This window comes from Chamaea fasciata, unplaced genomic scaffold (assembly GCF_029207755.1).
Source record: "Chamaea fasciata isolate MVZ Bird 193981 ecotype frontalis unplaced genomic scaffold, bChaFas1.0.hap1 SCAF_3, whole genome shotgun sequence".
NCBI lineage: Eukaryota > Metazoa > Chordata > Aves > Passeriformes > Sylviidae > Chamaea > Chamaea fasciata.
Genome location: NW_027094088.1, coordinates 30,925,385 through 30,940,521, shown reverse-complemented (window position 1 = coordinate 30,940,521; position 15,137 = coordinate 30,925,385). Strand labels below are relative to the sequence as shown.

At 37.3% G+C, this 15,137-nt stretch overlaps 1 protein-coding gene across 3 annotated transcripts in view; it reads right to left on the bottom strand.

The window, feature by feature from the left end:
- SRBD1 (S1 RNA binding domain 1) overlaps positions 1-15,137 on the bottom strand; it is a 125,580-nt gene that overhangs the window by 41,401 nt on the left and 69,042 nt on the right. For all 3 annotated transcript variants that reach the window (XM_066178486.1, XM_066178484.1, XM_066178487.1), the window contains exon 18: positions 8,578-8,660. In XM_066178486.1, coding sequence (XP_066034583.1) covers positions 8,578-8,660 — 83 coding nt within the window. The remainder of the gene's footprint in view (positions 1-8,577; positions 8,661-15,137) is intronic.

Genomic DNA, 15,137 nt, shown 5'->3' with positions numbered 1-15,137 from the left:
GTCTGTTTTCATATGGTGACAAAAATCTTCCTAATAAACTTCTGCAAAGAGAGCTGGTAATTAAGCAATCAGAAACAAACTGACAGGGAAGGCAAATATGTCCAGCCGCTGTTTCCTATCAACACCCTTAGATCACCCCACCTCGGGACACCAGCACTTCTGGAGCTTCCCTACTTTTCCTACAACAGCTCCGTAAAAGCCCACGTATGCAGGTACAAACTCTCTAACAATAAATAGCAGCAGTGTGAGAGGGGGATTATTAGCAGTAATGTCTAAAATTTACCTGCAGTTCAAGTTGCTCACAAAGGCACATCTCTGACAAGTTTTCAAATGCTGTTCACAGTGCATTTTTGGTGACAGTAGCAAAAGGAGATGCAGTCCACGGGCAGCTTCATGAGTGACATGTGCAGATGGGGTGATACCGCTGTGCTCTTGCACTCTTTGTAAATACACATGCACACATTTTCCTCCATTTCCTTAAAGGGGCAGCATGTCACCTCATTGAGCTGGCATGTTTTCCTGGAGATGCCAGTAAATACAGTGTACTAGCTAAAATAACTAATAACACAACAGTTATTTCTTTCTATATCCCTTTGGTTTGTTGCAAATGGCTGTAATAGACTAGCAAAAGTTTATTGTGCTTTGCTGGCAGAACATTTCATTTTTCTCTGCCAGCCAGAGAATAGGTAGATGCAACCAGAGAGACTGCCAAGTTAGAGGATATATAAACCACTCCTGGCAGTCAGCAGAACTGCTGCTGAAGATTAAATTACACAAACTTGCCAGAGGTGTAACTTACTTGGAAAGCATTCTTAAGTTTTGTGCACCTACTTCAGTGGGGCGGGGAAGCATCCAAAACATTATGGGGTTATTACCTCTCCCTGGCAAACCTGTCTGTGAAGACTTTGCTCCCATTGGATGTCAGATGGCTTGGTTCACAGAGCTTTACTTTTCAAAATGAAAAGCTTATAATTTACCCTAAAAATGACGTTGGGCAAAGAGCACGTATGATTTTTTTTGCTAGCTTTCCTCACAGAGCTAATATTTCATCACTACTACAGGAAAATTAAGGATTCCATAACTTGCTCGGTGCTAAAAATCCTGTATTAAGCACAAACCTATTGACCAGCCTGCATATCCATTTAAGTAAAGAAATAAATATACCATTTTCCTTATTGACAAGACACTAGTTTTTTGGACTGCTCTTAATGTTTTGCAAGTACAGCCACCACACCCTGTCCCTCAAAAAGTTTTTGTAAACCTTAAAATCTTGAGTACTTCTCTCCCATTTCCACAATTTCAAGGCAAGCAATCCCTAGCAGTATGCAGTAAAAAACATTCAGCTACAATAATCTCTTTGCAGGAGACTTCAGGTTCACAGGAGAGGTTTAAGTTTCCTTTATTGAGGAGCAGAGCTAAGAGCACAGTGAAATACTATAATGCATGTCCCTATCTTTAAAGTCCCAGAGAGTTTATTCAGAGATGAGATTCAATACAGAAGCAGCCCAAAAGTTGTCCAGTTACTTTTTTTTTTATAATTTACAATAATGGCAACATATCCTTTAGCCTATTTTTAAAATTTATATAAAGTTTATTTATATAGTCAGTTTCTTTCATTTCAGTCAGATTCCAGTCCACTAGCATATCTCCTTTTATTGGGTTTTTCCAACTTAAGGTACATCCATAACCAACCAGCTGCTATATACAGCCAAAAAGAAGTGATTTACATTTATTACTAAGTTGTTTGATTACTGCAAGTGAATATTGGTATTCTCACCCTTAGACTTTGCTCTGTTTAAGCAAAGGTTCTCTATAGGCAACCACTTCAATTTAAGTACAGAAAACCATAAACAAGCTCATGAAATTCCAGTGTTATCCAAGGAGGTTCAGTTCTTTGCTGAACTGTGTCTGTATAGTGTAGTAATACAGAAAGAATGCTGAAGCCTTTTGTAGACAGGCTGTTCAACTGGATGTTGAAACCTGCAACCTACAATTCTGACCAGCAAACAACATTCCTGCTGAACTGTGTTCCCACAGGAGCTATGTGAATCACACAAAAAAAGCACTGCTCACCTAAGAAGACGTCCCATTTTCCTAATCAAAAAAAATATAAGTTGTGAACTCACACAAACTTGTTTCAATAGGCTTAATATAGCAAGCTCAAGTTTAAGGCTGTTTCGACAATCCCACCTCAGAGGTTTAAAAAAAGACACTCTTGCACATCATGTCATCATACTTTCACATCATACATAAGTGATTCTCCTGTGCTACCCAAGTAACACACCTAACTACTCATATATTCTGTGGGTCAGTTAAGAAAAACCCTAAAATAAAGAAAGTAAAATAAACTCCTTAAATATTCAGTGAAAAACACACTCCTGACTGGAAAAATAATCAGCTCCAGTACTCTGCTCCATGCTATTAAATAAAAGTGTACTACATGAAGAAGATAAAACCAAAGTCAGATACCAAGAAGGATGCAAAGTCTCATATATTTCACCATTAAAAACTGTGTAACTATTATAAGTAAAAAAAGATAAAGGTTTTCTCAAACCAAACACTGATTTTTTGCGATGACCAATGTTTGGTTTCTGACAATTCATTTGCAATCACTGAATACTTCACAGCTTTGTTTTGTTAGAAGCTTTCTATTTAAACACAAACTTTCAAGTTTCCATTACTAGAGAAACAATACAACATTTGCTTTACCCCAACAAAGCTACTGAGTTCTGTTTGCTGGGGTTTTGTAAGAACAGGCTAACAAATACCTGCAGTGAAAAGGACAAGCCAGGTTTTGTTGCAGTAAAGACAACAGAAATAATGCAGAGGTTTTTCAGCCCACGGCTGAATCAGGCTGACCCAACTATACTTGGTCATACTCTTACACTTAAAGGTATCCCTGAGGTCTCCCCTTTTGATCCCTGTATTTCTAAAATGTTGCTATAATTTAGCTCTCAGATATCTCCATTGCATCAACAATACAGTCAGATTGTCTCAAGCAAATAATATGCAAGATGGCTATTCACCAGAGGAATAAAATTTTAAGTACTGCTGTCAAAAGTGAGGTTAATACCACACCTCACAACAGGAGGGTTAATAGCCCTCCTGTTGCAGAGGGACCAGCTGGAGGTAAAAAAATCTCAGCAGTGATGATGCCATCCACACACATCTTTTGAGGGAGGAAGACAACTAAAGAATGCAACAAATGACAAGGATTATGTGCAATTTCAGCCACATGCAGGAGAGGCCAGTAACATCCTTCCACCACTGTCTATCAGTTGCCCCTCACTGGCCCTGAGATGGATGGATGGATGGATGGATGCATGGATGGATGCATGGATGGATGGATGGAAGGAAGGAAGGATGGAAGGAAGGACACAGGCAAGGACGGCCTGCGGCAGCAGACAGCATTTCACACTGGACTACAGACGTCCAAGAGAAAGAAAAAAGCTGTTTCCTTTCCAAATGAGACACAACCTCCAGTGAGATGCCTCACTATCAGTTGGCTGTGGATTATAAAGTGGTTTTTATCTGCAATGCCATAATTACAAGAACTGGTCCAACTAAAGAGAAAGTGTATCTGATTAAACGCATTCTCTTAAGTTGCACTGTCATTTATCAAAACATACCCATCTTCTTTGGGGGAAAAACTTAAGCTTAGAAGGAATATTAAATTGCAGTTGAAACAATAAAACAACCTGCAGGTAATAATCAAATGCAAAACCAATGCACTCCAATAACTAGAGGACCATGGAAAGGAACATGGGCAAGAGGGACAAAAAACGCATTTCCAGATTCAGGTACTATGAGACACTCCGATTAGGCTTTATGAAGTGCTCCTTTGATCAGGACCTTCCAGCATTATATAGAAAACAAACCAAGAATTAGCTCAATCTTTTTTTTTTTTTCCTTGAGGGAATGCTACTTAAGAGTATTGTTTACAGATTTTATTTATTTGACACAAAACATTCCAGATACATCTGTAATCAACTATTTTCTCACTTCAGAGGTCACAGAACTACATATATTATCCCTTACATCCTTCTAGGATGCTAATTTTCCAAACATGTTCAACAGTGAAGATGCAACCACACCCAAAAATAGATTATGAACAGATTTTTGGATTCCCAAAATTATAGGAACCAAATAGGATGCTGCTTTTTAAGATCAAACATAGTGCACATTTTTTTTATTATTACACAGAATTTGGCAAAAATTCTAATCTTACAACACAGATCACATATTTTGTTCATAGGTTACAGATGAGTTTGACCTCCATATATCTCTTTCTCTAAAGGTTACTGGTTTTTTTAGGATCCAGGGATTTTGTACATAAATAAACATCAAAAGACCAACCAAATTTAATATATTCCTTTAGCTCTGTTTCCCATTTCTCTGCCTTATAACACAGATCCATGTTTTGACATTTTAAAAGTATATTAATTTAATTCCCCTCCTTACTATGATGAAAGTTTATGCTTAGTGCTACTTCACTCACCTCTGAAAAGTTGAGATTTTATTTGAAAGTAAAGGTTTTTTGTTTTCTTATTCATTTTCTCTGCTCTGTAATTCAATTCCCTAACAACAATCTTTGTGAAGCAGCTTTGTTCTCAGCTCTTATTTATACCTTCCAAGATCATTACAACTACAATGGTAATTCATTGCTAAAATTCAGTGTACAGCATAATAAAGTCTTGAGCCACTAAATGCTTGTCCCTGAATAGAAATTCAGCTTTGAACTGGCATGGGGAGGTGACAAGGCTATTATATTCTGTATCAAGCAGAACCTGAGCATCATCTTCATGTTCAACTACAGAAGAAATCATACTAATATGGCCTGAAGGTGATAAATTAATTTTGGCTTGGTTCCTGTCTGGGAGGAAAGAACAATTTTCCTAATGAGATAAAGATGAAGGAAGACAAGGACCTTTAGGCAATTGGAATTTAGACTGTGAGAGGCTCTAATAAATCAGGTTGTGCTTCTCTTTGTTTAAGGAAATACCTGTTGGGAGATCTGGGGCCTGTTTATTTTTCTCTGACAAACCTGATTTTCTTGGCAGTGCACAAATTCAGAATCATAAATTGAAATGAGAATAAAAGCAGGTGGTCAAGTTCAAGTTTCAATTTTATTTTTTTTTCTTCTAAAGTTAGTAAACTAATCTCAGCTGATGGGACTCAATTTACACAGATCTCCTGCTACCTGGAAACTTGCAATCCCATATCCAAAGTATCCGCTCCCAGATGAGCAGATTTGCTTGGAAAAGTCACATTAGAAAAACTAGAGAACACCAATATTCTCACAAGCATGCACACTAAATACCAAGAGACCAGATGGGAGGGATCCAAAATCCCATGGAAGTAGCAGCTGGAGAAGATGCAGTCCCTTCACTCAGTTCCCTTTGTGTGGCACACACTCCACAGACTCTGGGCAAGCTCATATAGTGAGCAGCAGATTTAGCACATGACCACTTCACTTTCCTGTAGCTCTGCTATCATTGCTGATAGCAGCACAGCACATCCTGCCCAAGGGGGTCACTCAGCTGAACACACAACATTCCTGTACCACAGTCGCACTAGAAAAGCTACAGCTTTCATCAGGCAGATTCTGCTTCACCAGTCTCTCACTTCAACCTCCGAGAAAAGACAGAAACTATTGACTCTGCCACTGCCTTTCAAGTAGAGTAGTTTGGGACCTCTGGCTGCCCTAAACTGACAGAGTCCAGGTCCCAAGTCAGTCAGGTTGTTGTGAAGGCAGCTGCCCCAGCTTCATTCCCTTGCAAGATGTGCACTGCTGCCCCTCTGTTATGCCAACCCAGGACAGCATGTAGCCATTACCAACACCACAGAAAGACTGGGGCACTTGGGTAGGAGTAACAGAAAAGGCAACACCATCCCCTCAGGGAGTTCACACTTTGATCAACACACAGTGAGTGTGCAATCATCCCTCAAGAAACCACCAAGATGCTTGTGCTATATGGCTGCCATGGTCATGGGCAGTAGCACAGTCTCAGTCTGCCTCTGCCTAATTGCTGACAGACTAATCACCATCCCTCATTCAGGACAAGAATGCCAAAACCTGGATTTTCCAGCTTCTTAAATATCAATTTCAGGGTGTTTAGAAAAGGAAAGGTCATATTCAAATGCTAGGTTTAAAGTTACAATAGGCTAAGAAAGCAACAACCTCTGTGAAAAGATTGCTGTATTTCTGATTGAGACTGTGCACAGCATATTTCTCGACAGAAATTAATAAAAAGCTCCAACCAGCATTTAGATTTTAAATTAGAATGTAATAAAACCTTTCAAGTTGCCTTGGATATTATAAAATTCTGTACTTGAAATACTCTTTATCTGAGGGATTGTATCAGCCATTACTCTGAGACTCCCTGTACAACAAAACAGCTTTATCCATGACTGTCCTCTGAGACACCAGCGAGTGGCTGTCTCTCTAAAAGAAGACAAGACAGAAAAGCTTAATTCCTCCTCTCCTCCCATTTCCTGTGCCACAAGAGAGCTGTCATGCCAAAAGCACAGGAGACGTTCTGACTTTGTTTTCAAGAGTGCAAATTTGCTTACAGTATTGTCAGATAAAGATCCAGCACTTAAGAAATTTATGTATCTTTGAACAAATGCTATAGCTTCTGTGGTGATTCTTAAGAATTTCAATAGGACGTGTATCTACCTCAGAGATATATTCAAACCACGACAAGAATTAAAGATGCATATAGCTGGGAATGAACAATATTTGAGGTCTACCTCTATCTTAAACTTCTAGGATTTATTTCTCTGAAATTTTTCATCTAACCAGTTTGGACCATAAAAAATAACACAGCTGGGCATTTACTCACAACACGCCTGTAGTGGATCAAGAAGCTTCTCTGGAAGGACCAGGAGCAGGGTAGGTACCTTGCTCTCAGTGAATGAAAAGTGAGTGACACCAGCTTCGGTCTCTGAGACTGCAGTGAGCTGCTGCAATATTGTTCACTGCAACATTCATCTCATTAGTATAATGATTGCAAAACCACATCACCACCACCAATTCCATGTCTTTTTGCTTTAGATGTATGCTTGTATAATGTCCATATGGGCCACACAAGATGGTGTGCATATAAATCAACACCTTCTAGACACAGCAATGCAAGCTCCTAGTACTTAAGAATTCACCGCAAATTGTAAAATATTCCACCTTGGAACTATTGTTAAAAAAAAAAAAAAAAAAATCAATCAACTTCTATAAATGCTGACATAGCATTTCAAATTTGTTTTTTTTAAATACTTTCCTTAAAATGAGGATGAACAAAAATCTGTATCACTTCTCATTATTTTTGTTTCAACATATCACTGCTACTGTTATAAATGAAAACCCTGGGTCTCCACAAGTAAGGAAACCAACTACACTTCTGAGTAAAGCTCCTCTTTTTGCCAGATGACCACACCCATATTTATAGCTGCCACTATGAAAGCACATTTTTACTGAAATCTAGATACATATGTTAAATTCCCCCAAAGAGTATGGTATGATTGATACCAAAACATTACTAAAGATAGGTTTACCAGTAAGTTTGCAGTTAGCAAGCAACATGAATAAGTTCTATCATCTACGGTAATACATGCAGGACTTACAAAAGCAGTTCTGAATTCTACTTTAACCAACTAAAATGCTGACCTCAGTTCTGTAAAAACAAAACAGGACATACATTTCTTGGAAGATTTTCATAGCACCTTCTCTTTGTCACACCACTTTTAGCAGTGGCAGCAAGGGATTCTAGGCTGCTAATTGCATTCTACCCCATTAACACTCATGACCTGACCTGAAAGAACAGATCCAGACAGTTCCATGATTTCTGTTATGAATTCTGCTGTAGTCTTTCAAATTTTCTCACATTCTATAGTTTGAAAAATATAGAGAAAAGCACATGCCATATTTTCTGGATTTTTTTTTTTGCTTCTTTATTGGATGGGACTTAAGCACATGCAAAATGTTTTCCTGAATCAATGCCAATATGCTATAAAATGACAATAACTTTTGTACCACTTCTTCACATAATGCTCTTTGTAAAGAAACTTGGAAAGTAAAAGTTTTGTCTCAGAAATAGCCTACAAAAATGTATAAAAATCACAATTGTCAAACATTTTCCAATACAGCTTTACTAAATGAAAAACTTCAAAACAAACCCTTTTTATTACAAACGTCCAAGAAGGAATATACTTAAAAGTACAAATTAACGGCTTCTAAATGGAGGATCAATATCTCATTGTATTTTACACAAAGAGCTAAAACCCCACTGCTGTAACAATACAGAAAAAGATAAAGCTTTACAGATCAGGTTACCTGTCTGATTTGATGTTTTTAATAGACTATACATCTGTCTACAGTCATTTCAGTGTCTCAATCACAATCATTAAAAGTAGAGATTTTAAAAAAGGCAGTTTATGACTTTTAAGTATTTACTACCATTCCATCAACACTGAAAACATCTTTTAAAGGAGACACAACCAGCTGACAATTATAAAGCAGCATTTTGGTGTTGCTTTATATCATGACAGATTACTTAGATTAAATGATATGTATTATCTTACCTGATACATTCCAACTCCTATGTGTTTGGGCTCGATTTTCACTAGCTCAGCTAATGGGTCTTGGACACGCCTAGCTATGGAAACTGAAAAACAGAATTAGAAAACAGCTATCACTTTTCTCTGAAAAGCCTGAATCAAGTAATTGCTTTTACTAAGGTGTTTTGGGGTTTTTTTACATTTTCTACGCATTTAATTTTTTTAAACCTGGAAATAATCAATAACATAGCACAATGAGTTTTTATTGTTAGACAAGGACATCACATGTACATTAATCAAACTTTTTATTTGAATAATTCCAGCAAAACCTAGGGACATTTTAAACTGCAATCACGACATTTAAAAACTATTTCTGAGCCGCTGAGTTAATAAATACAACTGCGTAGACTGTATTTTTCCCTTTGTAGCCATACTAAATGCATATGCAACATTTAACATTAAACTCTGTATGAACCTTTAACCTGAAATCACAGATACAAAGAAACAAACATTTGAAAAAATAACAGAGTATCTGTTCATAGACTTATTTATCTGATACAGTATTTCCTAAAGTATGTATCAGATATTTATATATTTATCTAATTCAACCATAAAATTCAGTGTTCATTTTGAAAATAGTTCTTGGACTTTACTAATCTAAGCTGCACAGCAAAGCATATTAATTTCCAACCTCATAACCTTATAACCACATTTAGAAAAACAAAAGCAATTTCCAACATTTCTGATGCCATTAAGAACACATGGGAAGAACCTTTGGTTTTCTAAATCCAAATATTGAATTGAGACTGCATTTTTGAGGGCTGTATTTATTGATAAATCATTTTGCTTACCAAAATTTCAGAAGAAAAAGCGTATTTCGAAACATCAATTCATAAACTTGGTCTGGTTCTGCAGATATTGTTTTGTACTCAGTATTTCCAACTGTGTTCCCTCCCACATATATGAAACTAGAAGAGTTCTATCTACCAATATTACATCTATAGATTATTCTTTTCCCCCTGACTGAAGACAAAACAGGTTAGCTGGCCTAGCAGCACTTAGAACATTCATTCTACCCAGTGAAGTAAACGGAAGTGTTGAGAGGTATTCCAAAAATCTTTCCAAATAAGGACCAAAAATCCTACAAAAAGCAAACAAAAAGTAAAACCCTAAACCCCAAGAATCCCACAAAAAGCAAAACCCAAAGAAAAAAAAAAACCAAACTCATCCCAACTCAATAAAAATTAAAACAAAACCCTCCAAGAATAAAAAAAATCCCAAACATAATGCCTAAAAGTTCTGTCCAGAATCAACCTCACAGGCATCAGTCATTTCAAGAGTGTTTTACATTTAAATACATTTTTACGCAAATCAGGAGAGGGTTAGAGGAAGAACAGACAGGAATCAGGAGTAAATACGTATATGCACAGTGGTTTGGTCAACAATACACACAATGCTCAAAAATGAATACTGGAAGTATCTCCAGTGTACACCAGCTGATTTCACACATACACATAGTGTATGAAAACATGCGCATGGTTATCATTATCATATATATAAAATAACCTACAAGTCCCTTTACTGGATCACAGAAGTAATGTGTGCATTCACAGAGGTGTTAAGGTTGGACACACCTCTGGAGAACACGGGCTGCCTTATCTAACACCCCTGCTGAAACAGGATTTGCTACAGCAGGTTGCCACAGATCATGTCCAGCTGGGTGGAGACTTCACAACCTGTCTGGTCAATCCATTCCAGTGCTGGGCCACCCTAACAGGCAAATGTTTTCATGTCCAGATTGAATTTGCTGTGTTCTAATCTGCACCCATTGCCCCTTGTCCTAACAGTGGGCTCTGTTGAGAAGGGTCTGCTGCTCTCTTCTTCATTCCCTCCCATCAGGTACTTACAACCCTTTTAAAGATCCCCCTGAGCCTCCTCCAGGCTAAGCATTTCCAGTTTTTTCAGTTTTTCCCTGTACAAAAAGTGCCCCAGTCCTTAATCATCCTTGCAGCCTAATTTAAACAGCAACCATCACTACTGCAGGGTGTTAAAGGCTTCACAGCATTTCAGAAAAGGACTTGACTAAACATTTGTACTTGAAGCCAGAACAGTAGCCAGAGATATGCAGGCTCCTCAAACCACAACTGGAAAGTTTATCAATTAAACGCTGCACTAGAGACTTCACTTTTAAAGATTTGCAGTGTTAAACGCACAGTTAACATGAAGTTCACTGCTCGGTCATGCAAGACTTTTCATATCCTTTAATATCCATTTTAACATGCTGACAAAAGCAGTTTGCTAGCTAGGCTCAGAAAGCACTGTGCTGGTGACATCTGATATGCCTGCTTCTCTGATAGAGGAGTTCTGAATTCAAAGACAATCACGTATGCCTTCTGGTCAAAAAAAAAAACCACCACAAAAGGTTAATCAGCATAAGCACAGCAGTTATCACTTACACGAGCATAGCTCACTGCAGAAATGCTTTCCTGTAACAATAATTCATATTAATTACTTTGAAATACTAGTCACCGACCACCTAACAAACAAAAGTGAAACACGACACCAATGAAAGTAGTATTGATCCAAACCAGGAAACACTTACAACAATGTATTTCTTCTGAATGCACTGATGCCTATGCATAGAGACTATATTTGTCCTTCAGCAACCATCATTAAACTCAGCTTCTTTAACACCCATACAGTGTTTTAGAGAATTTTCTTTTAGTTCTACCAAATGGCAAAACATATTTCGAAAGTTATATTTTAGATAAGCTGAGAGCAAATGCCTCTTACTGCCCACATCTCCTTTCATTGTATCTTTTAAAAACAGACAACTATATGGATAGGTTGACACAGGAATTTTCCAAGCATAGCCTTCTCTTGGGAACCTTAAATTTAAAAGTAAAATTTAGACTCTTTTTGTCATATTAGCTTGGTTGACAATGCTGTCATATCCCTCGGAGGCTTCCAGTGGAGGCGTAGGACCTGACCCAGCAAAGCACTTCAGCACAGATGCATGCCGAAATTCCCACTGGAACAAACAAAACTATTCACATGCATAAAGTTACACAGATATTTAAGTGCTTTCCTGGATCAGGCCGAGGAGTTATGATATTGAAGCAGGAAGATCAGCTAACAGTCAGTTACACGATTAAGGGATGCAGCTCCTACGGTTAATACCAGCAGGATAGCTGACCTGCCTAATTCCCACTAAAGCCGCAATTTCACTCCAGAACTTTTCCAATTAATAAATAAAAGAGAGCACAGTAGGAAAAACACAAGAGTTGTTCACATTCTCTCTAGGCAGAAATTCAGTCAAGATTAGCATCTACTGCCTCTTGTGCTGGCAAACTTTTTTTTTTTTCTTTTTCTTTTTTTTTTTTTTTTCTGGAGTAGTTGCACACTGCAATAGACGGATCTTTTTCGGGGGCAATGAGGCTCCACTCTGGCCATTTGATCCAAGCAGCTGGACTCTCACAATACAAGTAGAGTACTACTGAAATCATGAGGGCTCTGCAGAAGTGTGAGGGCTACTACCATGGAACAGAGACAGTAAAACTCAATGGTCTGGCATTTTCTTCTTAAAGACTATATCAAGACTATAAAATTTGTTTTTCATTTTCAACTATTTTACACTGGGTACATTTTAGAAACCATGCATTTTCAGAAGACTAACGATGAAGCAGGTAATGCAGTCTTACTTCTGTAGATATTAAGGTATTCTTCACTTTTGCCCAAGCAAGAAAAGATTAAATTATATTATGGCATGCAGGGCAAAATGAGAAAATCAGATTCCTCAAAAGTTATCAGCATGGCCAAACATGAAAATTTGAGAGATGCCTTTATTAAAATATGCTAGTCTAAGTAAAACATGAAGAAAGACCCTAATCAATGTTAAACAGGGTAAAAAAATCAGGATGACACAACCCTCTATAGAAAATCACAAGACTTGCACACCCCATAAATGCAAAGCTTGGAGTTGTGAATTAGGATGAAAATATTATTGCAACACTTGGAAAGTCAGTAACACACTGTGCTGCCTGTCAATAAATTTATATAAAATTTTAACACTTGAAGGGACAGAATGGTCTAGGCAGTCCTCTGACTTCAGTGTAGATGTACTTCACATCCAAGTGCAATGAGAAAGATGATTACAGCAACATATTCACTGTAATCCTGTCTTGTCATTAGATAGGACACATTCCGTCATTTCATTAGAAAAGCAGTTAAACTGCTCGGAAGTCTCAATTCACTCCATACTTTGGTTATTTGACAAGACAAATCCAGCAGACAGTAAAGTATGTTTGTATGTCAGTGGTGAAGATGCCATTGTGGTGGGCAAAAAACACCCATAAGAGTTGCTTGCACAGCTCATGCCAATCTCTGTGACTGATCTTCATAGAAAGCGAGGAATTACATTAAAATGTTTTGTTTCCCAATGGCTAATAAGCAGATATGCCCTCATGAACTAGCAAACATACCTAATTCCGTGGCTACTCCTGTCTTAAAGATAAAATCACTAATTTCAATGGAGAAATTTAAAATCAAGACCATTTTCTTTAAACGTATGTCAGATAACTTTGTTTCTCTAGTAATTTCTGCAGCAAGCAATAGCATATTTCACACAAATCATAAAGGAGAGTTTTCACTCAGGAATACTGATAAAAGTTTTCAGGCTGAATCTTTTCAGACTAAAGACAGAAAAAACTTGCCACACTCAACAGCGAAGAGCCAAAACAACACAGTAACCTTACTATTTCTCTGCATGGTGTCTATACAAGGGCCACGTCAGCTGCCAGCCCTAAAAAACTAGACTTAGTGCTAACTTCTTCAGCGACTTGCCTCACTTCAGTAACAGAACAGGTCTAAAGCAATAATTAAGACCCAAAACAGACATGCAGACTATTTAGGGTGCAAGGGCAGATGGAAATCTTGTCACCTTGATGAAATTTATTATGTTTTCAAGTATTTTGCCCACTTTGGGGGCAGGCTGCCTATTTCTGTGTTCAGACAATTGCATATTGAAATCTGCTCTTTTTGCACTGCTTTATGTAAGAGCCACACCATAAAGCAAGAGTTTAATGGTTTAGATAAGGAAAGAGAGTGCAAGTGAGGAATGCTTAGGGGTAGAAGAACAAAAAAGTTTCAATTTCTTTCAGTTACAGTGGCATTCAAATGTTGCTTAACACTGTAAGCAGAAAAACATTTTTGGCCGAAAGTCCAGGATGATGGCATTCCTCCTTTTAAACACATCTTCACATAAAGATAAAAATGTGTCAGAGTCAATAACTGTGACAGCTTAGCTATCCCACATGAGTGGGAGAATTTGTTTTGTGCTTTGAAAAATTGTGAAGCTTCCAGACGTGAAGGCGGTAGATAGTTTTATAACTGCTTTACAAATAAATATATGGCAACCACAAGCTATTAAGCTATGATGAGTTCAACTTCAATTTTGTCATAAATAAGAACATTCTGTATCTTCATTATAAAACCTCAGTATTTCATTCTTGCTGAGACATGCTACTATAACATCCAAGTAAGTCATCCACCCTCCTCTTTTAAATTAACCTTTGCACCTCCAGAGTCTGGGTTGAAACTTCAATGTCAATGAAACAAAAAAATAACATCTTAAGGTAATCAGGGACTAACTCACGAATGCGTAAGTAATTACTGTCAATATATCATACCAGAGTAGATATGGAAACATTACAACTTTTAAAATCCTTTTATAAAGCCTATTATTGTGTTGAAGATCAATTACTCCCCATAAGTATCTGCAAAAATGTTTACTCAGTGATCAATTGTTCAGGTTTCCTGAGTCCTGGATGCTTTCTATCCTGTTGACCTGAATTTCACCCTCCTTGAAAAGGATACAGTGAAACGTACAGTAGTCTTTTCATTAAGTATTCTTTCTCAGGAGGTCAGGATTTGTGACACAGTTTTGAATCCTCATATGTCTTCTTGGTGGGTTTAAAGTATGCAATTTATTTTAAGCAACTGTTCAACAGCTGCATTTCATCCAAAGCTCTTCTGTAGCAAGCGAGCAGGTTTTTGTTTTAAAAAGGTTACATTTTAGTTTACTTTTAACTCCATAAAACTGATAATCTGTTATTGGCCTAAGATTAATGAAATAATGAATGACAATATTTTACTTATTTATTACCAAAAAAAAAAAAATCATCTTTAAAAGAGATGGGTTGAACACAACGAGAAAGTCAGAATTATGTTTATAGAGAAAACTTCAACAAGGGAATATTACTATGCAGGTTTTTAAAGTCACTATTTTTTTTTGAGAGACACACTCAAAAACACTTTTCTCAAGCATTTGTAATTTCTGTATCACAGAATAGTATCCATTTTTATCCAAGATGAGATAGGGAACATATCATTTAGCTGAAGCCTGATGTGATTTTTCTGTCACAGAAATGAGTTAGTCTCAGAAGATGGTAAAAACTCAGAAAAAACTTTTCCCCTCCTGTTCAGTTTAAAAGGTAGATAGCAATATCCTTTTCACTCTCACACTGCTGGTACTAACTGCATCACTATATGCTGATTACTGTTACTACTAAAAGTAAAAAATTAGT